The sequence below is a fragment of the Bidens hawaiensis genome, unplaced genomic scaffold, assembly GCF_021521415.1.
Source record: "Bidens hawaiensis isolate Kalapana, Puna unplaced genomic scaffold, B.hawaiensis_p1.1 tig00020636_1, whole genome shotgun sequence".
In the NCBI taxonomy this organism is placed as follows: domain Eukaryota; kingdom Viridiplantae; phylum Streptophyta; class Magnoliopsida; order Asterales; family Asteraceae; genus Bidens; species Bidens hawaiensis.
This window is the reverse complement of record NW_027493154.1, coordinates 137,209-164,127: the sequence shown is the minus strand read 5'-3', so window position 1 is coordinate 164,127 and position 26,919 is coordinate 137,209. Positions and strand designations below refer to the sequence as shown.

At 35.7% G+C, this 26,919-nt stretch overlaps 1 protein-coding gene across 5 annotated transcripts; it reads right to left on the bottom strand.

The window, feature by feature from the left end:
* Positions 1 to 926: 926 nt before the first annotated feature.
* On the bottom strand, positions 927 to 5,372 carry LOC143561202 (mitochondrial fission protein ELM1-like). 5 transcript variants are annotated; one of them, XM_077049330.1, is made up of 11 exons: positions 5,194 to 5,372; positions 5,019 to 5,124; positions 4,853 to 4,922; positions 4,684 to 4,780; positions 4,412 to 4,561; positions 3,888 to 4,014; positions 2,655 to 2,767; positions 2,508 to 2,571; positions 2,333 to 2,426; positions 2,145 to 2,253; positions 927 to 1,223 (listed from the first exon to the last, which is right to left on the bottom strand). In XM_077049330.1, the coding sequence occupies exons 1-11, from the start codon at positions 5,308 to 5,310 to the stop codon at positions 1,122 to 1,124; spliced, it is 1,149 nt and encodes a 382-aa protein (XP_076905445.1). In that variant the 5' UTR covers positions 5,311 to 5,372; the 3' UTR covers positions 927 to 1,121. The 5 variants fall into 5 exon arrangements, with proteins under 5 accessions (XP_076905445.1, XP_076905443.1, XP_076905444.1 ...); XM_077049328.1 differs by having other exon boundaries at positions 4,684 to 4,922; XM_077049329.1 differs by having other exon boundaries at positions 5,019 to 5,366.
* Positions 5,373 to 26,919: the final 21,547 nt, after the last annotated feature.

The window sequence follows — 26,919 nt, the reverse complement described above, 5'->3', positions numbered from 1 at the left end:
TCAACTTGATAGAGAAGCTTTTTAACAGAGGCTACCAAGAATGCACCGAAGTTATCATCACTCCATACCCACTTATCTTGACCGCCCCTTAAATATGAAATCATAAAGTTTATAGCAACTCCATTAACACGATTTTCTTTCTCTCTGTATTCTCGGAGATCCAAGACTTCAATCTATGTTTCCTAATATGAGATTTTATGATTTCACATCAGTTTAGTCTTGGTGTTTCTACTTTATACTCAAAACAAAACAAAAAACTCAAGTTCATTGTTTTTCTATTTTTATTAAAAATTAGAAGAAAATAAAATTTACAATCAATTCCATGTAAACCTTTTAATACAACCAATTGCCATCTCATTACTTGCAATAAAAGGGTGACATGTTTCAACTCGAGCAATCATAAGGTGGCAAGTCACACCTTTCACTCATAGACGTGTTCAATTCCTCTAGTGAAGTACCAAATAACAACCTAAATTTACATCTTGGCTTTTATTAACTTACTACTATCATCATTAACTTTATGAAGCACTGGACCTAACAAAATCTTCATGTATAAATATATAAATTGAATTCTAACATCCTATATTCATCACACACACACACACACACACAAAAACACCTAAAACTTCATTCCATAATCAGGCCATTATAGCATCAACTAGATAGATAGCACATCTACTTAAACCAAGTAGAACTGGAAACAATCAACACAAAAACGAAATTTTATACCACTAATTCCAACAGAAACCAAAAACATTCAAAAGACCAGTAACCAGAGCCATGGGCATTCATAAGAGCACAAAATGTTCATTCCTCTACAAAAACAAAATTTGAATTTAACATGTTGAGAGGTTAAACCAAAAGCGTTTCAAGGTCCTAATTTGTTGAAATGGAAGTCTTATGCACAGTTTTAAATGAGAAAGAAGCGAGGAATCCTCTTTTCGACTTTAACTCTCCCATTCCAGACGTTGCTTTTCTTTCTATTACTTTGAAAGTAGCTGCTACCGCTTCAGCCACTTGAATTTCGATATTCCTTTTTATTTCTCATCAAACGAATGGCATCTTCTTTTCCTATAAACCCAGTCAAAGTAACGTTTGACCATCAATATGATTCTAACCCGTCAAGGCTGCAAATTCCAGCCACGCTTGGCTAGTGCTTGAATCACATGCTCCGCTGCTTCCGCAGTGTCTTGTAAGGGAGGATAGGTCCAGGATTTGGCTATCTGTGCAATAACACCATGTAATTGTTGAAAGTTTAAACTAAACTTTAATTACTATTTGTATTATTATCAAGTATATGGGTCAAACTTGTATATTGTTAACAGGTAGGGGTTTATACCATTTGACGCGTTGATTTGAATATACTGGTTCTTTAGGTTTATACAGGGTCGATTTATGTTGAACAAATTGAATATATGAAATCAAGATTATGCATTAATCTGTAATCATGTTAATTAAATTTATTTTATTTTATTTTTTATTTTTTAGAATATGCAATGCTTATCATATTGGAAACTCTAACAGAGACTACAGATTTTAAAAGTCGGTCGAGGGTTTTATATGTCCCGATTTTGGGGGTTTGATGATTCGGCCAATGTTGTGGAACTTTGAACCGCTCGTCTAAACCGAACTGGCCGTTTCACCTTTTTAAATTACTATCTTTTCAGTTTTAGATTATGCAATTACGCATATGCATTATATTCATGAATTGTATTTATCAGTTTAAAAACTCTTAACACAAACTACAGATTTCGAAATTCGAAACAAAAAAAGCTTATCATTAATCAAACCTTAGAAATGGATTGTTGTTTCATGAAGCTGTACTTCATGATTTGGCCCAAATTTTAATCAAAACCGGACGAAAGAAAGTAAGAAACCATCAACAGAGTACCATTATAGATTTTAAAGAAGCGGAATACAAAATGAAAGCAGGAAAAAAAAAACAAAAAAAACCCTTCATTAAAACATGAATCGACCGCTAACCCTAGATAAAAAATTTAACAAATGAGAGAAATCTTAAATTTGAACAATGGAGGGACTTGTTTGTGATTTTGTATGTATCCATATCCTATAATCACAGGGACTAAAAGTGTACTTTATAAAAATATTAAGAGTAAACGTCTTTTGCATTTGTTAAAACTTACATTCTCGTCACCAGTGAATGGTCGCGCCATCCCTCGCTCTTGTAGACATTTATGGAAGTATGCAAACTTCCATGTGCACCTTTCAGCTCCAATTACATAAACAGGCTTTCTGAAACATTAAAAAGTTAATATAATAGCTAAAACTGATTATTTGCCAAGATTTTGAAGAAACCGGATATGCTTATTACCCCATACTACAAGCCTCACTTAACATGCTGACTGAATCAGCCGTAATCACAAAAGCATCAGCCCAAGCTAAATGCCCCATGTGTGGATTCGGATCTACACAGTGTCATGTATTCACCATATTAATATATTTTATTAGTGTTTTATAATAACTGAAATAACTGAAAATGGTGGTACCTTGGCCGTCCCAGATATAAACCTTAGGGTGGTTATGAAATTCTTTTACCAATATGTCGGACACCTGTTTGTTGGTTAAAACTTTACAAAAATATTTTATGTTTTACATTTGACTATGAGTTGATTAATAATAGAAACAATCCGTACCTGCTTCGGGGTCCGTCTAGAAAACGAAATCCTAATGCTCCCACAAGTTGGGAGAACATTCATTAATGATGCTGTTAACTGCCTTGCCAGGTCAGCACCGTATTTGCAGTGACCTATAGTATGCACAAAAGTCCAAACAGCCTTGTTAATTCAGAAAACTAGTGAGGTAATTTTCTGCATAATAAATTATGATGGTAACTGCAGAAGATGGTGTTTGGATGTGCTTAAAATGAGGAAATAAACTGTAATAAGCAAAAACAAAATCATGTTTGGTTAAAATAGTAAACACTGGAAAGTTTTCATAGTTGTGGAGAAAAGAATCCGTTACTTGTTTGTAGACAATACTTATTAGTCAGGTAACTAAAAAATAAAACGACCAAAACTGACTTCTTTTAATCTTTCTATCAACTATAGTCATATTTTTATATATAGGAACAACTTTTTAGGAGAAGAAAACTGTATGAGCAAAATACGGAGAATTTCATATACACCCAACTCAAACTTAAAATATCAAATATGCCCTTAAAAACTAGTTAAAATATCATATTTAACTATTTCATTGAAAGCAAATCAAGAAATGACAAATTTACCCTTATTTTTCTAAAGCTTTTAAATTTCATATTTTAACCTTAATTTTTTTTATTTTACCCATCAACAGTATTTTTTTTTTCAAAATATGATATTTACTTGTTTCATACAAAGTAAAACTTTATATGATATTTTACCCATCCACAATGTTTTTTATTTTACCCATCCACAATGTTTTTTTTATTTTACCCATCAACAATGTTTTTTTTATTTTATCCATCAACAATGTTTTTTTCTTCAAAATATGATATTTTAACCTTATACATTTTATATGATATTTTATGAATTTCTTTTACAAAACTGGTACCATCCCACCACCCAAATCTTTTCATCAAGAAGCTGACTTGCGTTAACTCTCGATTTTGAGGAATACGCTTGAATCAATCGAAATCGATTGTTCTACGAAACGATTTCGATCGTTGTACCAAAACCCAATGGAATCAATGAGACGACTGAATCGAATGGAAAACTATTAAGAACCGAAGTACCAACAAGAATCCTAAAACTTTAAAAAAACATTTATTTGATAGGGGTAAAACAGTCCTTAACCAAAAAATCATTTAACTTGGGTATATCTGATTCTTTAAGTTTGATTTGGTTATATATGAAATTCTCCCAAGAAAATAAATCTGAAAATAGACTCACGAATAGGTCCTCCTATGTTGACTACAAGCAACGGTTTGCACAACGACGCCAGCTCATCATGCCAGGCTGAGGCTGCACATTGTAAAGCATCTGAATCAACTTGATGAAGGGCTCCAAGTGTTAGGACCTAGGATTGTATATAGAACCAGCTCCATAAGTATACTTGCAACTATAATATTATATGGGTTGATTTGGGTTCTGTTTCATCTCTAATAGGTCAAGTGGATTAAGCTTGATTAAAAAACTAAGCTACTATCGTTACAATAAACTTTTCAAAATCATATTTAACGCATTATTAAGTATTTACACAACTCAAAAAATATGAATTGAAAGTGTTTGTGGGCTCAAACCAACCTGCTTGGTTTTAAACCTGATGCGATGTAAACGCATCGCTGCACTTGAGGCAATGCATTTACATGATGTGCTCATAATGCGCTAAGCACAATCTTAAACCAAGCTGACCTGTACTCATTTTAGTTATTTGACCCATGCACCTAAAGTAATAAACATTAGACGTTACCCACCACATTTTTTCTCGGAGGTTGACGAGGAGTAATCCAGCCACGAAGAAACCAAGGAGTTTGTTTCTTTCCTTCGAGAGTGTGTGGATAATAATCATGTTGAGGGGTAATCACCATATCAAACCTACTCAAATGTGAGCGCGGGTGTTGTATCTACAACCATCACAGAACAATACATGTCATTTGTAGCTATGTTATGTATCGGATCAAACTTTGCATAAACCAAGTATTAAGAAGGATCAAAGCAACATAACGATGAACGGTTCCTGTCAAACCTGTATAGTAAAAACATGGTCCGGAGCAAACCGTTTAATTGAAGTTGCAACAGATATAGTGTCCCGCCCAGACGCAACCACCAATACAGGGCCATCTCTAAAACCGAAAGATACAAACATAAAAAAACTTGGATCCAAATAACATGAATTAAATAAAAACAAAGCATACTTATGAAAGGTCTCTCTGATATCGGTCGCAATAGCCTGAGCATCAGCCTCTAAGATATCATCAGATTGATCTGGAATATCATCTATACAAATTTAATGATATGGTAGGAAATAGTCAAGGCAAATTCGCATGCTTTTATAGTAAGAAATAAGTTTGACATACATACCAGCAGGAAGAATGGGTTGTGGATGAAAGACTTGTTTTTTGAATCTATGTAATAATAATGTTTTGGGGGTGGAAACAGGGAGCCACAGTTTTGGCCTACGAACACGCTGATCAAACAAACAATAACTACAAACATCAAATAGAGAAATGAAATAGTAGGAAGCATACATACATACATAAAAGGAATGGTGATGAGATAGGCCTAAAGCTCGGATTAATCCGTAACATTGATTCTCAGCTCCGGCAAACCCGTTTCCGATGATGATAGCTCGTCTAACAGTTGTTCTATGCATTTTAGGTTGGTTTTACCAGGGTTTATGCATTTTACTAGGGTTTATGTAGTAACCAAAACAATAAAAGTTTCTCAAACATACATATTGTTAATAATAGGGGTTCGATTATGGCGTGTTTGGAATTATCTTTAATCAGAATGACCCATATTTGACGGTTTTTGAAAATTCACTAAACTGACCCACCAGTTATGTCGGTTATCGGTTAAAATAAGTTCGGTTAAACAATTATGACGATTAAGTTGTTCACCCCTAGGTGATACTTAAGGCTTGGGAGTTGGGATATTTTAGGTCCGAGGTTCTAAAAGTGACAAGGGTTTTCTGATGATGGTGGGTTTTCTCGGTATGGACAATTGACATACCGTCTTAGGAAAGTTTATTCGGATATTATGATAGTTTTCAAGCGCTATAAAAAAAACTTTGTCCATTTCATTCTTCTGAAAACACTTGAAATTTATTCCATTACTATCAACACCCACCGCCACCCGTCGCCATTACTACCAACACCCACTCACCGTCACTAACCATTGCCCCCACCACCGCCAACCACCTTAAGGATAAGAATTTGTTGACGATGAAGCATTGTCACATGAAAAATAGATCAGGGACCCTAAAATGTGAAATGCTATAAATGATGTATTAATTATGTAATTATCATAACTAGCTTAACGAACTCGTAGCTATGTGGTGGTGGCGATATTAACACATATTATTACCAAATATCGAATATAGTTGATTTGATTGAACCATTCACAATAACATGTATTGCACGTAATACAACACTATAGTAGATATACAATACGCGTTATTGCATATATGCAAATACAATACTATATATATATATATACACACACTAGCTTTTAGCCCGCGTGTCACGCGGGTTACTTATAGTTTTTTGTTATATATTATTATGAATAGGTATATTGGTTTTTATCAGTCCCAACTATCTAATTTGGTCGTTGTCGGTCCCAACTAACGAATTGGATGCTAACGATCCCAACTTTTAACGTATTTGTTCCCGACGTTCCGTGACTAACCGAATCCTAACACCGTTAGTTGCATGTCGCCAGAAAAACGTTTTTTTGTCGGAAAAATAACATTTTTTTTCCAGAAAACACCACCCAAACACTGCCACCACCATCAATTGACTCATCACCAACCAACCACCACCACTTGAGCACCACCAACCATTTCCGTCGAGTTTTAGGGTTCCGGCAACCTCAATAATTGAAGCTCTTACTGGAAAAAGGTTCCTAATGGTCCGATACAAAGTTACAAAGATGTATGGGACAAAAATGTTAAGTTTTTCGAAAATCAAATTGTGAGTTTTCTGGCCAAAAGCGTTTTTCCGACAACCTGCAACTAACGGCGTTAGGATTCTGTTATTCGCGGACTGTTGGGAACAAAGACGTTAAAAGTTGGGACCGTCAGCAGCCAATTTGTTAGTTGGGACCGACTTTGACAAAAAACGATAGCTGAGATTAATAAAAACCAATATACCTTATGAATATATATAATTTTGTTGTATGATGTGTTTAGATATTAGTTGAAGTTAAAGTTTAGTTTGTTTTATTTATATTTATATTGTGTTGTTATGGTTGCTTGGTGATGCGGAACTTATATATTGTTTAACGGACCACGTGATCAAATGGGCGCTCATGCATCTAAGTCTTAAGTAATGTAGTTTGAGATTTTATGTTTGAGCTTCATAGTGTATTGGGTTTTAATTCAATTGATAGACTTTTATATATTTTTATACTTCTATAATTGTGAATAATCTTGTCTTATCTCTTCGTCTTATAAGATTAAATCCAGGGAAATAACGGCTAGAGGTTTGTCAAACACATAGTTTATCCACTTCCTTATGACCCTTACTAACATAACAGATTTGTTATTAGCATTACCTATATAATTCAACATCTTAAAGTTTTTCTATCCATTTTGCTATGTAAACATCAACTTCGGGTGAAGGGGGGGGGGGGGTGTTAATGTAGATGACCCTATAAATTCCCTGATGGCATTTGGTGAATTGGAAGCTCACTACAGGGTAAAATCATATTAAAAAACAAACAAACTTTTTTTTATTGTCATATATCATTTTCTGACCGTTTTTTAATTGTATTGTATTCAGTCGCTGCTAAAAAAACGTGTTTTAAGAAAAAAAAAAGAGAGCCATGAAGTAAAAAGAGCAATGAGGTCGAACATGTGACTGTTTAATAAATCATAGTGACTATTTTTCACAAACATGAATGAATATGCACATTTTTTCCATCTCACAATAAATGCAATTTATAAACTAAAAATGTATACATACACTACCCTGGTTCATTCATACATCGGTATTCGCCTAATAGTTAACGCCATGTCAGCTTATTAGACAGCCCCAATATTATTTTTGTTTGAAACAAAAGTCATTATATAATGTAATATGAAATCTAAATAAATAAATAAAATTATGTCAACTGCAATAGGGGAGGACATGCAGTCTAGGTCTAGGCAGCTAACGCATTGTCATCCCATATATGAATGCATTTTGTGTACTTTTCCCTGACCTGATTGGTAGTTTAGAATACTAAAAAGTTAATAAAATAGCAAAACACCCTAGTTTTCCAAAACTTCTTTATAACATATTTTAATGCGAAAAAACACAGTGCCAAAAATTCCTTTTAACAAATACCACAACTTGCAATTACAAACCTTTAACTTAATTATAAAACAACAATTGACAAAACCCTTAAGAGTTTATTCTTTTTCTATTTTTATAATGTATTAAAAGAAATCAACTAAAAAAATATCCCACAAGAATATGGATTAGAGTTGAAGATTTGTGTATTCCAATGTCTGTTTTGAGCACTTGATCTTCACCGTACGATTTCAAATTTTGTAAAGTCACCTAAGGTATTATAACATCATGACAATTATTAGTAATACTAAATAAACATATAACAACATCTCTAATAAGAATTGCAATAAATCATGTCAAAAACATACTCTACCCGACAAGGATGATTCAAAATCAAAGATTTTAGACTTCAAGAATAATTATCTAAACTCGAAACGTAATCATTAAGTTCCAATGACTATTTATAAATAAAATATAAACTAATCATCATATCTGAAAATTCTTGTCAACATATTTTTAATACTTTTATTTTGAAAGTTAAAAAAAATTGCATTACCTTTTTAAGCTTAGATTTTCTATTTTTCTTTTCTTGTCATTGTTTAGTGTTTACTCGTCGTTGTCCGTATTTGATGGTAGTCGTATTGTTTTGTAGGTTCTCTATGTAAGTGAGTCCTTGTGTGGTAAGTGGTATAACATTTCTCGTGTTATCTCTGCATCATTTATATTTTTTTCTGTAATTTTGATTTTGCCTTTAAGGGGTGAAAAATTTTATATATGATTCATATTTCCATCCATCCAATTAGTTATATATATAAAAGAGAAGTTTGGTGCCACTAATCAAGTGGCGGCACCAAACCTGTCCATACCGTTTTGATTTTCTTTTTTTAGTATTGGTTGCATAGCGAACGTAACGAGACCCAACCTAACGTCAATTTTTGTTTTTGTAACGGAAATAGGCTAAATTTGTGTAAACTCCGGGACTGATAATGCTAGGGTTTTGATGCCATTTGGTTTTCTTATTTTAGTTCCGGTACCATAACGACCGTAACGAAAACTGACCAGATGCTAATTTCCTTTTTAATTTTTTGTTTTAGTTCTGGTACCGTAATGTAAGAGAAAGAAGCCGACCACATTCTTGTAAAGTCAGTGCATTTTGTTTTAATTCCAGTACCACTGTAACGAAAACCGACCAACTGTCATTTTTGTTTTACTTATGACATAGTAAGAAACCGGCTGAATTCACGTTGACTTATCATCTCAACGCTCGAGACCGACAACGCTTGAGCTTTACCACCACCCAGATTTTACCGACATGCCCGGTGCAACGCGCCGGGTAAATTCCTAGTTAGTTATACAAACAAAATCAAATTAACACTTTGATTGTTGTTGTGAGTATTGCTCTTCTTAGAGATATAACATTGCCGATAACATGCAGATTTCGGTACCACAACAGAAGATTCGAAGATTAGTATATCACATGCTATAGCGACTAAAGTCAAAAACGATGATTATTTTTCCTTTCTACAAAACAAATTGTCAAAAATTTGAAGTCCTTATATATATAGCAGATAAAATGATTCCTTTATTATTTTTCTATTATGTTTTAGAATTGAAAGTTAAAAAAGTTACGGTGATACGTAACTGGTTGAATTTCGATTTGAGTACTATATTATTTTATTTATTTACTACTACGTTTTATAATTGAAAATTCCAAAGGTCATGGTGATACATGAATGGTCGAATTTCAATTCGATCCTTATTTTCATATTCATTTACCCTTATGTTTTAACTTAAAAAGTCATGGTGGTACATAATACTAGAGGAGTGCAACCATATTCTTTTCACAAAGAGAACATGGTCGCGTTTGAAAACTTATAGTTGTGATTCATATGGCATTGAATGTGGTATGCTTTAATGTGGTATGCTTTGGCTTAATAGAGTTCATGCTCTTTCCTAACTCTTCAGGTAAGCAACCGGGTCCCGCGTCTGATTGAGATTTATACGCATTGCTTATCCTTAGGTTTCAATAACCTTGGTGTCAAGAGTTTCGGAAAACAGGAATGTCCCCTTACAGTTTACTACATACCCGCCATATACAACCATCTTTAAGAAGAATAAATATCGGAACACCACAATAAAAATCAATAATTGAAAATGTTGGAAAACTCTTTGTTTTTAGGCATAAGCCTTGGACTTGTGTGTGCTTGTGTAATTGAAGTACTTGAATTATCAGTATAATAGTATTTGTGTACATGAGGCATAAACAAATCAATAATAACCAAATAATGTGCATTAAACAATCAAATTAGGCTCACATAATTTCTAATCATGCAACGTAAACAATTAAGCAAATAAACTATAACTAACTAGAACACTACGTCTAATGTCCTATCTTATAGTCACGGATCTGATACCAATCTGTAACACCCCGGCTAAAGCGGAAACGCCTGAGTGTGACGTACAGATTGCCCAAAACACATGTGACATTATTAAGTGACAATATTATCATTAATTCATTCAAAAGCATCAAGTACACAAGTTATTTCAAATGAACAAACACAATGGAAAATGAACATAACAAACATCTTCTTGTTTATTATCTAGATAACCTAACTTTTAGTATCCTTTTCATATCATCCTCTAATGAAAGTACATGTAGCATATATATAAAATAAAGTCAACTAATTGAATAGTTGGTGAGTTCACACAGTTTAAATACTACATAAAAACAATACAATTTCATGAAAACTTGTGAAAAACACATAAGGGTTCTTTACACTAGAAACAACGGTCCATGAGTGTAAAGAATAAATGAATGTCTTTTCCAGTTGGGATTGTGCACCAACATACTCAGATCGGAGTCCCTTTTCCACTAGAAACAATGGTCCTGAGTGCAAAGAGGGGCGTATGATCATACTTATCGAAGAAATCCATGCACGTAATATTTTAGCAAGTAACAAGTAAACACACAAGTCCATGATGCGAATTGTAGTTTGTAAATAATAAATAAATGAAGTTGAAGTTTGATAGGATATATATGCTACCCCAAAATAGTAAAAAGGTAAAAATGGGGTGTGAGAAACTCACTTTTGATATTGGAGACAACTTGAAACAATAACCGAAAGCGAGTTAACAAACGAAGCAATTGAATCTCACGAAACTATAAATAATACCGAAGATACAAAAATCAAGGACTAGCTACCAGAATTATAAAGTTAATTAACTTATGGTAAATGGGGACTTGTGAATTTTTAATAAGTTTAACAAAAATGAATAAAGTTTATATAAATCATTTGATGTTTATTAGTTGAAGAATAATTTGTAGACAAATAATTATAACTTATTAATATAAGATTAACTAATAATATTAATAACAATTTATGATTAAACATTTGTTTTCAAGTAACATAATTAATTAATTAACTTAAATGTTTTGAATGAATTCTCTTTAAGAAAATTATAAATAGTAGTTATGTTGAAATAAAATAAACAATAATTAATTTACTCAATTATTAATTCAAAGATATGAAGTATGTTATATCTATTGTAAAATATTTTAAATAAAAGAAATTTTTATAAATAATCTTATTTAAAAGAAAGTTTATAAGTTATGATGATTAACGAATCATAAGATTTTGTAAATATATATTCATGTTTGTTCTTGCAAAATAACTAGGCTTGATCCAAGATTTAGAAAAATCAAAGTGTTCATCTTGGATATCCATGATCATAATGATTTCTTAAAACCAGGATATAATATTTTTATGATAAAAGTAACATGATCATGAAAAACAACTTATGAACAACTATGAACATTCAAGATAAAATCAAAACGAAAGTTATAAAATGCTTGAAATGGTAACAACTTACTTGTTAGTGCTCTTAAACTTAAGAAAAAAATGGATTGAGGTGTGAAAATAATGAAGGATTTGTCCTCCTTTTATATTGAAAATATAGAGTTGTTAAGCCTTAAGGAAATTATGAAAATTAATCATATTTAATATAATTAAAACACAAATTAAAAATTGTTTAATAGGGTATTCAAAAGGTTTAACTATTTTAATAAATTTTGTTGAATTAAAACATCCAATAGTTTTTATTAGTTAAGTAACATATGAAAAGATGATGATAATAATAAAATTAATAATAATTATTATAAATAATAAAAGTAGTAGTTGTAGTTAACTAATAATTCTAGTAAATTGCATGGGACATGTATATAAATATTTGATCTTGATTGTGAATGTTTTAAATGAGTATGTAATACTACAAGGGTGGTGAAATGTATAATTGCATAGAAATGATCACATAAAATACATTAACGAAAATTGAGATTAATTAATAATATTATAAAAATATATAAATTTAAATAGAAACAAAACCGAAAATTTAAAATGGGTTGGGTTTTCGGGTTTGAAAAGTAACGAATGTTACAATTTATATTTTTATTGAAATCAAACTACCATTACTACGATAGTGTTTGGTATAAAGTAATAGAGATTGGAATGAAATGAGTAATTCAAAAGGAATGAAATTAAGCATGTTTGATTGTCATGTATCAATTAAATGGATCATTCCAAAGGAATGTAATTCCTTCCATTTATAGATTTTTTCATTTCTAATGAGTAGGGGTTTTTTTGGTATGAGGTAATGGAATGAATGAATGGAATGAACATTGTAATAGAATGGGCAAAGGAATGAAATGAATTATTACCATTCCATTGTCATGTTTGGTTACCATATAGGAATGAAATGATTCTTCACTTTATCATTATTATTATTATAATTATTCACCAATGATAATAATTATTATCATTAGTGAATATTATTATTAGTAAATAATACTAATAAACATACTCATAAAAACGTTGAATAATAATAATAATAATTAATAACATTATTATTCATAACAACTAGTTTTTAAGACCCACGACTTACAACGAGATTATTTAACCAAATAAACATACTCGTAAAAACGTTGAATCGTACATGTACGTTGTGAAATGTTAACTTCTCAAAATTTAAATATAATAGTAATTCTAATATAATAATAGTTATATTATAATATGCAAACTAATAATAATATATTATTATGATAATATTGATAATATACAATAACTGCAATATAAATAAATATCTATAATATAATATTGATATAATAAAAATAATAGAGATTATTATTATTATTATTATTATTATTATTATTATTATTATTGGTTAATTCTATTCCTTGAATGAATGAAATAAAGACACCTCTTTTTTAAAGGAATGAAAATCCTATAAATGAAAGAAGTTTCATTCGTTAAAGAATAACCCATTTCATTAACATATGACAACCAAACATGTTTTAATTCATTCCCTTGAAATGATTTATTCCATTTCACATTTTATTCCATCATACCAAACACTACCTAGGTGTTTTTTTCATTCCTTCAAGGAATGGAATGAAAAATAGTCATCTACAATAATAAAACTAATAATAATAATAATTAATATTATAATTATTATTTTATTATCAATATTATAACTATAATATTACATTTTCATCTAACTCTATGCATCATCGGTTGTAACTTGAGCTTCATTGTTTGTATATTAGTTACATCATGATCTATAAGTTGTACATTATGCAACGGGAATTATACTTTTTTTCTTATTGGACCAAACTTTCCATTATCATTCTCACCACCTTTTGCTTCCACTACCAGTTTTACCACCGATCATTTATTTGTCTGATCCACAAAACCTTGACATGTTTATCGCCTCTCGCCACCACCTTGATTGCTTTTCCACCGCTTTCATACCACCTTTGTCTTCCTTACCATCGTCACTGTTGTCGGGTTCGATTTCCGGACTCTTGGTAGCGGTGGTGTCGTGTTGGAACGATGGCGATGGTTACGGCGGTTGATGGTCATTGTTCACGGTGGCGATGCTGTTGCAAACGGTAGGGATGCACTATATTACTTTTTCTTTGTATCGTTGCTTTACTTTTTTGTGAATTGTTTTTCAAAGTGGAGTTTATTCACAATAAAAAAATGGGGAAAGTCAAAAAAAAAAGGAAAGGAAAATGGTGTATCTGCTGCCAGCAACGAATTAGGAAGAATAAGTTTGAAAATCAAGTAGGATCCGCCATTGGCAATGGCGGATCAATCATTGGGACCTAATCCGTCACTGCCAATGGCCGATTAAGAAGAAGAAGTTTACAACCCCGTTTTTGTTTCGTTTTCTTCTGTTAACTTCAAACCCCCACCTAACTAAATTTTGTTTTTTACCTACTAATTATTACCCAACTCACTTTAATTTTTACCAACCCTACACATGCATAAATACAAGGGCTGCCATCTGCATAGAAACATGCATGCCATACACATAAGCATACATGCCATACACATGCATCACTTTAATTTCAGATGATATGATACATGCATGCCATGTTTCACCTGTGAATTTTAAAGCTGACAATAACTCAGCTAGCAGCAATAATTCAAAGCAGCAACAATAATTCAAAGCTGTCATTAAAGCATCAAAGCTGTTTCTCATGAGGAAGAAGACGAACTATAAAAAAATTATTTTGTTCCTAATCCGCCATTGCCAATGGAGGATTAGGTTTTAAAAAAAATTCAAATTTTCTTCTTAATTCGCTGCCATCAATAGCGGATTAAGGGTTTTACTTTTTTCTTCATAATCCACTGCCTCTAATAGCCGATTAAGGATTTTCGTTTTCTTCCTAATCCGCCAATGGCAGGAGCGGATTAGGGTTTATTTTTTTCTCTTTTATCTTTTTAAGGTATTTAAATTAAAGAACCAATGTTTTATTGCACGTCGCTAGTAGCCCAGCTGGTAAGTACATCAGTTACGGAATGGGAGGTCACGGGTTCAAACCCCTCCCAGCCCGTTTTTGGTAACATTTTTAAAATAACTTTCCACCATTCACTTATTTGTTTAAACTTTCCCCATTAACTTATTTTTTGTTGTAACTTTTTTTGAGTACCTTTCACCATTCACTTATTTTTTTTGTAACCTTTTTTGACCTACCAACTTTCATCTATCATGCATTATTAAAGAGAAACAGCCTTATTAAAGCTTTCAGATTTCACAGCCTTATGCAGGTTCACATGCATGCTGCCACTCCTTCAAGACCCATGAACCAACATGATAACATGATAAAAATTGAAGATTAATATTATAAGTAACCAAGGCAAATGACATGACTTACAACTAAATTAGATAACATAAAATAAATAGAGGTACAATATGATGACAATACAACAAACGCTAAACAAGGTCGGGTTCCACGCGCCACTTATATAATTCAAGAGTCATCTGACGTCGGTAGTTAGCACACACCTCATCAACGTCATTTTCAATCACTAAGGGCTTCTTTTTTACTAACATTTCCATCATCATACAAACCAGAACACCTGAATTAGAAGTGTTACCCTTGTCTTGAGGCACGTTAACCTTACTTAAACCGATAACCATTTTTTTTTTCTCGTATGAAATATTCGAGTTTCTCCAGTAGCGTATACGATCAAGAAACCATGGGAAAACACTGATAACATCTCCATTTTAGCACTTTGAAGTTTTTCATTTATCCACCTTTTATCTGTCCAGTATTGGGTAAGTTCCATCGTTCGCAGATCTATACGGACGAGTAACCAATCACCACCAGAATGCAACAAAAACGGAATATACACTTGCTCAACCTCCCAAAATCGTGGATATGGGTCTTTTGTTCCGGCTAGCTCTATGGCAACTATAGAGTCTTCGTTTTTCATTTCGTCAAAAAAACACGGGGGCAACACCGTCCAACGGAGTCTTAAATCTGGATTAGTTCTTAATTTTGCGTATCGAACGATCATCAATCTAGTTGTCCACGCTTCGATGTGCTAAAAACATATTTATCAAAAATATTAGTTAGTCATTTAATGAAGCATATATCTAAAAGTATATAAAACTTTATATAAAAGTATATAAAACTCTAGAATTTTACCGTTTCAGAGAGGGAACCACTGGACTCGTACCCTAACAAAGTACCCCAGAAACTTCGACTGAGTGTTTTCATGGGTAAAAACTTTGTATAGAAAATTGGGGCGTCTCCATTAATATAAAACTCAACTACATCTCTTGACCACCTTGTTTTCGTTGGATTAGAAACTGCAAAATTATTTTTTTCGTGGGGGTGGGGGTTTTCGTGGGGGTTTTCGGGAACATATGAAGAAGTTATTGCACGAGGCCTCGTTAAACGCCTCCAAACATCCTCAGTCTATCTTGCCGATTTGGAAACTGGTTGTGAGAAAAAAAATTCTTCATTTTCTTCTTTGTCTCTTCGGTGCACCATTTGGAAGAAAATTAAGTGCTTGAAAGATGGAGTAAATATGTTAAATATGAAGTATGTATTTATAGTTGAAAGTGGGTCATGTATTGTTTGAAACAAGATGTATTTATCTCTTACAAATTAATACCACTCATCTACAAATTTATGTCGTATAGTTCGTTTAACTCGTATGGGACACTTAACCAAACAAACGAAAAATCTAACCACACTAACGAAACTACTAACCTAACTAAATCCAACTAACCTAGTTATGTTTTCTACCAACTTAATACTACCTGCCAAAGTCCCAACTACCAAGTCACACATTTAAATCATTTTAGTAAATATAATAATAATAATATGTATTAAATCATTTTATAAATTTTAGTAAATCACTTATAAATACCACCATCCATCCAAGATACCACCTTCATTCAATCACCAAGTTACACATTATAAATAACCTCATTCAATTAAAAATACCATCATCTAACCACTTTGTAATTCAACTTCCTCTGTCAACTTTCTCATTCAAGCATCAAATGTTTTCTTCTTTGCCATTCAACAACTTTGTAGTGCAGTTATATTATGGTGGTGAAGTGTCATACACACAAGGGGTTGTTATGGGTGCTCCGGGAACTCGTAGCATTACGTTCTTAGTTTCTCAATAGATCAATTATTCCGAGTTGTTTGACAACATATGCAGATGTGTTCAAATTGACCGTCAATGTTGTTGTCTAGAGTTAACACTCTACTACGAATTCAATGGAGGTTATTATACCGCACATATTCACCAAGAAAGTGATATGTATTTACTATACCAACTAGCTTCCTTTGTCCCTGGTTACACCTGTAAAATTCATGTGGCGTGGACGACAAGAGTTCCATACTTGCAACATCATGAGCATGGTAGTTCCTCAATCATTGAAGACCACGATGAAGGTTTTTATACTTCCTTTTTTACATCCCTTTTAATAATTTTTATAGTAAAAAAATGTTGTAAAAGGTAATAAATTATTTTTTTTCTTTGTAAGACTCTCATGCTGAAGAAGTTGAAGACACATCAGAGAGTGAACCATCTGTTTCTGAATATGAATCGGAGGACGGCGAATCACTCCCTCCTTTGCCTCAACAATAAAGTCAGGGACTTACCGATTTTCCTGACCTTAATGTTGTTGGTAGAGGAATGCATGAAGACTATGTTCCCATGGATAATTTTGCGGAAGATGAAATGGAGTTTTGGGACGAAAAAGATGCATAAATACGTTTAAATATGTAGTTCACTTCAAAAGGCAAGTTTATTACACCGTTAGAATGTGGAATATCAACCACAACAGAGAGATATTTATGGTAGAAAACCGACCCAAAGTCTTCACGACGAAATGTAAAAGTATCAAACAAACAAACAACCAGAACGATACCTCACAACCATGTCTTTGGACATGCACGGCAAGAAAATTAAAAGATTCAAATTATTTCAAAATGACAACATGGACACCGGCTCACTCGTGTTTAACCACTGTTTCTCGCAACAACAACCAATCCCTAAGATCAAAAGTTGTAGCAGCCCACATCCAACAACAAGTTCTTGCAAATTTATTGTATACTGTGAAACAAATTCAGTCTCTGATCAAAGAGAAACTGAATGTTGATATCACTTACGGCAAGGCTTGGGCTGCCAGGAAAAAAGCCATCGAAAACATATACGGTAACTGGGATGAAAACTTCCATGAGTTACCAAGCTACATAATGGCACTACACCAAGCAAACCCCTGTACCATTGTCCAGTGGTTACATCATCCTTATAGTCCAAGTGCATGCTCAGTATTCAAGTATGTATTTTGGGCATTCCGTCCAATTATTGAAGCCTTTAGTTTTTGCATTCCAGTGATATCTATAGATGCCACCCATATAAGGGGCACATACAAAGGCAAAATATTTATTGCGGTTTCCAAAAACGCAAACAACATGATCTTGCTGATTGCATACGCATTGCTGGATGAGGAAACAAACGAGAGATGGAAGTGGTTTCTTCAAAAATTTGCTGACAACGTCGAAGACCCCACAAGGCGAAAGTTGTGTGTAATTTCTAACAGGCATGCGGGAATAAAGCACGCCATGGATAATTTAGAATCCTGGAAGGAACCCCACGCCTACCATCGATTTTGTCTAAGGCATGTAAGAAGCAATTTCATGGCGAAGTTCAAGAGTGTGAGCTTGAAAAGGATGTGTTGGGAGATCGGATGCACAACACAACAAAGAAAGTATGATCGCCTGATGGATGTGCTTAAAAAACAAATAAACAAGTGTGGCGGTACCTCCATGCGATAGATAAAAAATGGATAGTCCTGTATGACAGTGGGAATTGACGATGGGGTAACCCACTACGAACATATCGGAAAGCATGAACAATGTGTTACATGGTGCCAGGATGCTCCCAATAAAGGCGTTAACTGAACACACCTTTAAAAGAGAAGTTGAGCAATACGCCATACACTACACAACCGCGTATAATTGTTCAACGGACTATCCTCACCGCATGTGGAAAGTCTACCATAATCTTTAAATTAGGGCTCGACAACACCGAGTGTTCCCTTTTTCAGCACGTCATGGACGGTACATGGTGGAGTCATCCCTACAAACATCGGGCGAATCTGGGTTTAGTCTGTATACGGTAGAATTCCAAGAACGAACCTGCACGTGTTTTAAGTGGGAAATTTATCGTTTCCCGTGTATCCATGCAATCGCAGTATGCCACCACATCAGTGGAAATGAAAGAGTAATGGCTGATCCGAGGTATTACACACAAACCTACAGTGCCCAATACACTCACCAGTATTTTCCGGTGCCTCATAAACAAGATTAGTTGTACGACGTATGGAGAATTCGTGGGGACCCATCGAAAATAACCATCTTGAGGGGAAGACGGCGTGCTAGGAGGATGCACAACGAGATGGATGCCAGCTACGCTGAGGAAACGATGGGTCATAGGTGTTCTGGTTGTAAATCAACGGGTCACAGGATCAACAATTGTCCAAACAGACAACATTAATTATTGTATCTTTTATCATGTATTCAAGTTATTGTTTGTTTTATTTTATGTGTTAAGTATAACTTAGTTTTCAATATTCCAAAAGATTGGTTACCTTTTCACAATTCCACACCATGTTGGTTTATAAACAAAGTTTGTCTCTATGGCATACTGCTATAATTAGAGTAATTTATTACAACCACTATAATTTAAGATACACCTTGTTCAACATATGTTTTTTCTTTTATTATTTATAACCACTAGATGAAACTACATGTAGTGTACAATAGTTCAAAAGGCAAATCACATCTTATTTTCCTTCATGAAGAAAAAGTAAGATGTCCTGAAAGTTAGAACACATGTCTAAACTCGTATCTAAATTAATAAACAAATAAAAATACAAAAGTGTAGGTGATTGTTTGTCCCTGACATCCTCATCATAAATTTGTCCCATTCTATTGTTAACAAATCTATAATAAAAATAATCACATAAAAAATGTTTTACACACATAAATAAATAAAAATACAAATAATTACATGCTGAATTAATTTAATGTCTATGCGGATAGCGGATCTGACAGCCACCCGTGCCACAACCAACTGGTCTTGGATGTCTTCGGGGTCTTGGATCTTGGCGTTCATCATCACTTGGTGGATTTGAGCCTTCGGGTTCAGTCAGCTATAGGTCCAAGCTCATCTGAACCGGAGTTAAATGCTGGTAACGCGGTTGTTGTACACTAACACCGGTATAATCGTAATTCTGGAAGTCTCCCGGGGTGTTTGTGTACATCGCAGGGATCATGTTACTTGTAGGAGTGCAGTCAAACAAAGAGGATACCCAATTGTTTTGTTCGTCGATGGTTGATGATCCATGTCTAACATTTTGAAACGAAGGTCGATAACCGGCCTGCCAATCAAAATTGTAGGGACCCTCCTCAAAGTCGGCAGCATGGCCTCCAAAATTGGAGGGACCCGCCCCATAGTCGGCATTAGGGCCTCCAATCTTGGAGGGACCCGCCCCATACTCGGTTGATGCCCTTCCAAAATTGAAGGGTCCAGCCACCTGATAATCATCATTAAAAGGGTTTTCCCGAGGTCTTGTTGAACCATGACGCCCTTGAGGACACGGAGCATGTTGGGGGAGCGTGTTATCTTGTCTCAAATCCGGTTCATTAGTCTGTATGTAGGATGGCTGATCCACATGATTAACAGATTGAATTAGTTGAGAAGCCATGTTTTGGACCCCTGAAAAATTTTCATAGTAATGGTCAGGGCCCATGCTCTGCATTCTGATGGCTTCTTGACTAATGTGGCCTAGTCCATCCACCTACAAAACGAAAAATTAATTAAAACTACACATTACTTATTTATTAAAATTAATTTTACATTAGTAAATATACTAACCAAGTATCTTGCCGTTCCTCCGTGATCATCGAACCCACTGTGTATAGCACCGGGGTCGTGCCTCGGATCCTTTATGTATAACACAGTATGTCGATGGAACCATTCATTGTAAGTATGGAGTGTCGTAGGCGTGTTGGTCAGCATAGCTTGCACCATATTTTCGCGTCTTTGGTTCCAATTTTTGACATACTGGGCATGAACGTCAGACAAGTCTGTGCCCAACCTCCCTTTCCGTGTTGTCTTACGGAGTCTCCGGAGCTCTTCACGTGATAAAGGGATAGGGTTAGGGACCTCCTGAAGAAATCCGAACTGTCTCATTGTTGGTACATAAATGTCAGTAGTTCATAGTCTAGCGCTTGTAATCGAGTTTGTAATGTAATTATGTTTAAGTTTATGTTTATGTATGTAAGCGAAGTTGTCAACAAGTTCGCTTAGGCGAACTTGTTGAACAAGCGAAGTTGTCGACAAGTTCGCCTAGGCGAACTTGTTCAACGAGCGAAGTTACTGACAACTTCGCCTGAGGCGAAGTTGTCGTGTATTTATATAGCCTACGGGTTTAAGGTTAATAGATATAGTTTTGGTTAATCACGTGTAATTCAGTAAGTCTATAGACGAGAGATAGAGTCTGTAATAGTCGTGTTTCAAGTTATATTATATAACGTGTTCGTTTGTATCGCGTGTGATTGTTTTACGTATTCTACGCTCGTAACTACCTACGCAGGGATTCCGCACCTACGTAGATAGCGATATCCCGTGTAAGATCCGTTCGGGAACCTACAATTGGTATCAGAGCCTTAGGCTCTTATGCTATGGTTCGAGATCTGGGTTTTGGTGTTTCTGGCACGTTTCTGTGCGTTTCTGGCCGAACAGCGCCGCAGGCGAAGTTATTGTTCATCAGGCGAAGTTATAACAACTTCGCCAATGGCGAAGTTTTAACAACTTCGCCATAGGCGAAGTTAAGAACAACTTCGCCTACTGGCCCAAGCCCAAGCCCGAGAAGATGTTTTGTCTATATATATGTGTGTCTTGTTTAGGTTTTGTATCCAGAAAATAAGAGTATTGTGTTTTAGTTCATTTGTCTAGAGAGTAAAAGAGAGGAAGTGTCGTGAGAGACGACCCGAGGTAGAGCTCACCTCGGGTCGGACGTGTTTCTGTTTATGTTACGGTATGTAACGTGTTTTAATTATTATTATAAAGAATCTGCAGATTTGTTTATCCCGTTCTAGTATTTGTTTGTGTATTTGTTCGTGTACGTGTTTGTGTTCTTCATCTTTACATCATTAACGAGTCTAGGAGGATTCCGCACTCCTAGACCTCGTGCGGATCTCGTATCGATCGGCGACGCCCCCGGGGGGACCTACATGTGGTATCAGAGCGTATATGATGTAAAGATGAAGAACACAAATGTCAACGGCGACGCCCCCGGGGGGACCTACATGTGGTATCAGAGCATAAATGTTTAAGTTGTCAAGTAGGTCCCCCCGGGGGCGTCCCCGATCGATACGAGATCCGCACGAGGTCTAGGAGTGCGGAATCCTCCTAGACTCGTTAATGATGTAAAGATGAAGAACACAAACACGTACACGAACAAATACACAAACAAATACAAGAACGGGATAAACAAATCTGCAGATTCTTTATAATAATAATTAAAACACGTTACATACCGTAACATAAACAGAAACACATCCGACCCGAGGTGAGCTCTACCTCGGGTCGTCTCTCACGACACTTCCTCTCTTTTACTCTCTAGACAAATGAACTATAACACAATACTCTTATTTTCTGGATACAAAACCTAAACAAGACACACATATATATAGACAAAACATCTTCTCGGGCTTAGGCTTGGGCCAGTAGGCGAAGTTGTTCTTAACTTCGCCTATGGCGAAGTTGTTAAAACTTCGCCTAAGGCAGAAGTTGTTACAACTTCGCCGTTGGCGAAGTTGTTATAACTTCGCCTAAGGCGAAGTTGTTCTAACTTCGCCGTTGGCGTCTCCGCTGGTCTGAATTGCATAGCGACGGTCACAAAATGCACCAACAGTCTCCCCTTTGACCGTTGCTCTCAATTCTAACAAACACAAAAGATCATCCGTTACAAAACATGCACCAACAGACTCCCTCTTAACTGATGATCTTCTGTTTACTCATCAACCAGCCGTGTCTGAAACTGTCCTGTAGCTTCACAAATCTACCAATCACCCAGCGTCTTCCATATCAGATCTCCCCTTCAGTGTAAGCTTCTCCGACTATAATGATTGAGGTCTTTGAAATGCATGCATCCCCGTGCCAAATTGATCATCTCAACCAATCACGTGAAGTCCATCTGACTTCACCAACACGTGAAGTTGGGCTCCCTCCACAACTTCACCAACTCGTCGGCATACGGTAAGGTTTAATCTTCAACTACTCAACATCAAGTGATCAATTTCATCACAAAACCACCTTGACAGAATCTAACACATGACCATTAATTAATCTGAAGCATCTTCAATCACCAGGGATAACGATCAAGAACATAAACACTTTAATTCCCGATTAAATCCAACTTGTTCCAGAATTTTCACTCTAATAAATAAGCATCACGTTTCAGGATCCAATTCTCGAACGCCTTGAAAATAACATAATAATATGCTCTGACCGCAATCCAGTAATGACGAAAACCTGCAGTTCAATTTGACTTTCTTCAGTTGGTCAACCTCGAACAACAACAATTTCATTGCCCACAAACACCCGAATATGTGTCAATATCCAGTTTCAAACAATATCCCATTCACAACCTCAACTCCAAATCCAGAGTTGACACGTATTTGTTCACACGTAAGACCAAGAGATAACAAGTTTCACTCGTTGACGGAACAACATCTTCGGTCTCACAATAATCGTGTACACCTGGCCATACAGACGAAAACTCCAAACAATTTTTTTTTTTAACTTCACCTGGCTGCTAACTTCACCTGGCCATAACTTCGCCTGGTCATAACTTCGCCTGTTCATAACTTCGCCTGCTGCTAACTTCGCCTAAACCCTAAAATTTAAGCGACAACTTCGCCTGAACCCAATAACTTCGCCTGCGGCGGCTGTTCGGCCGAAAACGCACAGAAACGTGCCAGAAACACCAAAACGCAGATCTCGAACCATAGCATAAGAGCCTAAGGCTCTGATACCACAAGTAGGTCCCCTTGGGGGCGTCGCCGATCGATACGAGATCCGCACGAGGTCTAGGAGTGCGGAATCCTCCTAGACTCGTTAATGATGTAAAGATGAAGAACACAAACACGTACACGAACAAATACACAAACAAATACAAGAACGGGATAAACAAATCTGCAGATTCTTTATAATAATAATTAAAACACGTTACATACCGTAACATAAACAGAAACACGTCCGACCCGAGGTGAGCTCTACCTCGGGTCGTCTCTCACGACACTTACTCTCTTTTACTCTCTAGACAAATGAACTATAACACAATACTCTTATTTTCTGGATACAAAACCTAAACAAGACACACATATATATAGACAAAACATCTTCTCGGGCTTGGGCTTAGGCCAGTAGGCGAAGTTGTTCTTAACTTCGCCTATGGCGAAGTTGTTAAAACTTCGCCTAAGGCAGAAGTTGTTACAACTTCGCCGTTGGCGAAGTTGTTCTAACTTCGCCGTTGGCGTCTCCGCTGGTCTGAATTGCATAGCGACGGTCACAAAATGCACCAACAGTACCAGAAGTTGCAGGTACTACATGCTAAGAAGATTTTCTACATTCCTGCTTGGAAAGAGGAAGCTAAGAAGTACCAGAAGTTGGTTTCTGTATGTGTTAGATAGGGAGTGCATGCTTGAAGAGATGAAGAGAGAAGACGAGAGATTACAAGACACAAGCTTTGAAGATCAAGATATGAAGCTACTGCCAAGGGGGAGTCTGTTGGTACATAAATGTCAGTAGTTCATAGTCTAGCGTTTGTAATCGAGTCTGTAATGTAATTATGTTTAAGTTTATGTTTATGTATGTAAGCGAAGTTGTCAACAAGTTCGCTTAGGCGAACTTGTTGAACAAGCGAAGTTAAGAATCTGTCAACTGAAATGTCAACGGAAATGAAGGCTCCACGTGATCGAAATACGTATATGATGGATTTAAGTTCAACTGAAATGTCAACGGAAGAATCGTGTCTTTTGACGAAAGCAAGCGAATCGGAATCTGAACTGTGGCACAGGAGAATGGGGCACATTCGTCTTCGGAAGATGAACCATATTGTCAGACATGGGCTTGTGTTGGGTGTTCCCTTAAAAAGTTTCAATTTTGAAGACAAATGTCTTGCGTGCAAAAAGGGAAAGCAGCACAAGAAGTCCCATCTCACCAAGAAAGTAAATTCAATTGCCAGTACACATCTCTTCGGTCCTGTGAATGTAAGAAGTCTAGGTGGTACAACTTATTGCTTGGTGATCACTGATGACTACTCACGATACTCGTGGGTATACTTCCTGAAATCAAAGGACGAAACGGCTCAAATGGTGAAGAATCTGATTACCAAAGTTGAGAACATTATGGATAAACGAGTGAAGTTCATCAGAAGTGACAATGGTTCCGAGTTTAAAAATTTTGAAATGGAGATCTTCTGTCTGTCAAGAGGAATTGAACACCAATTCAGCGCTCCGTATACTCCGCAACAGAATGGAGTGGCTGAAAGGAAGAATAGAACTTTAATTGAAGGAGCCAGAACTATGCTGGCTGATTCGAAGCTTCCGGTGGTGTTCTGGGCTGAAGCTGTTTCTACAGCTTGCTATGTACTGAATAGAGTTTTAACGGTAAAAAGACTTAATAAAACATGCTACGAGCTTATGCATGGGAGAAAGCCCAATTTGTGTGGACTTGAAGCTTTCAGGTCCCCGTGTTCAATTTTAAAGGCACATTCAAAGTTTGGTGAAGCAGCCGTTGAAGGAATCTTAGTCGGATATGAAGTTGGGACTCCCAACAGGCGTGTCTTTAATACAACGAACGGCAAGGTTGAGGTGGTATGTAACACCGACATTACGAGTTACAGATCGCCAAGACCGAGCATCGGACCTCCTGGGATTTTCGACTATGATAGGCTCTTCAAGTCTTTTAACATACCTGATTTGTTTTGTACAGAAGAAGAAGAACGTGTTGCTACGAAGATGATTCTAGATGAGGAGGAAAATTTGGCACATAGACAGCTATTTGATGATTGTCAACCTTCCTCATCAAATTCTATCGGTTCCCATGCTATCTCTCCTGAAGAAGAGTTTATCAATCCATTTCACTCTCAGCCAGAAACAACCATTGATGAGCTCTCTTCTAATTTAGAAGATAATTTGCATGTCGGTGCTGTTCCGACCACGAGAATTCACAAAGAACACCCTTTGGAGAATGTTATAGGTGATGTGTCCTCCGGTGTACAAACGAGAAGTAGCTTGAATGAGCACACCTGTGTTTATACAAGCATTAAGGAAACGGGTATAATGAACGAATGTTTGTACTCATGCTTTATTAGCCAGATTGAACCGAAAAATTATCAAATGGCTCTTAAGGATAGCTCGTGGGTCGAGGCCATGCAAGAAGAGTTGGCTCAATTTAAGAAGATGGAAGTTTGGACTTTGGTTGAAAAACCAAGGAATGTGCATGCGATAGGCACAAAATGGGTGTTTAAGTGCAAGAGAGATGAAAAGGGGATTATTATAAGAAACAAGGCGAGGCTGGTCGTTAAAGGTTTTAATCAGCAAGAGGGGATAGATTATAATGAAGTGTTCGCTCCGGTGGCCAGGTTGGAAGCGATAAGATTGTTTTTGGCGTTTGCTGCTTTTAAGAAGATGAAAGTGTTTCAGTTGGACGTGAAGAGTGCGTTCCTCAATGGGAAAGTTGATGAGGTTGTGTATGTTGAGCAACCTCCGGGTTTTCCTGACCCAGACTTTCCTGATCACGTGTACAAGTTGAGCAAGGCGCTGTATGGATTACATCAGGCACCTCGTGCCTGGTATTCAACGTTATCGGACTACTTGCTAGAGAATGGTTTTGAAAGGGGTTTGATTGACAGTACACTGTTTGTGAAGAGAGATGGAAGTGACTTCCTGCTAGTTCAAGTCTACGTGGATGACATCATATTTGCTGCATCAAGAGTCTCCATGTGTCAGGAATTTGAGGCCGTCATGAAGAAAAGATTTGAGATGAGTGCTATGGGTGAACTAACGTTCTTTTTAGGATTGCAGGTTGATCAAAAGAAGG

Coding starts and splice junctions, on each gene's coding strand:
- LOC143561202 (XM_077049327.1), bottom strand. CDS start 5,310: ATGCATAGAACAACTGTTAGACGAGCTATCATCATCGGAAACGGGTTT. Junction 2,427..2,507: donor TTATATCTGGGACGGCCAAG/GTACCACCATTT, acceptor GACACTGTGTAG/ATCCGAATCCACACATGGGG. Junction 2,254..2,332: donor AGTGAGGCTTGTAGTATGGG/GTAATAAGCATA, acceptor TTAATGTTTCAG/AAAGCCTGTTTATGTAATTG.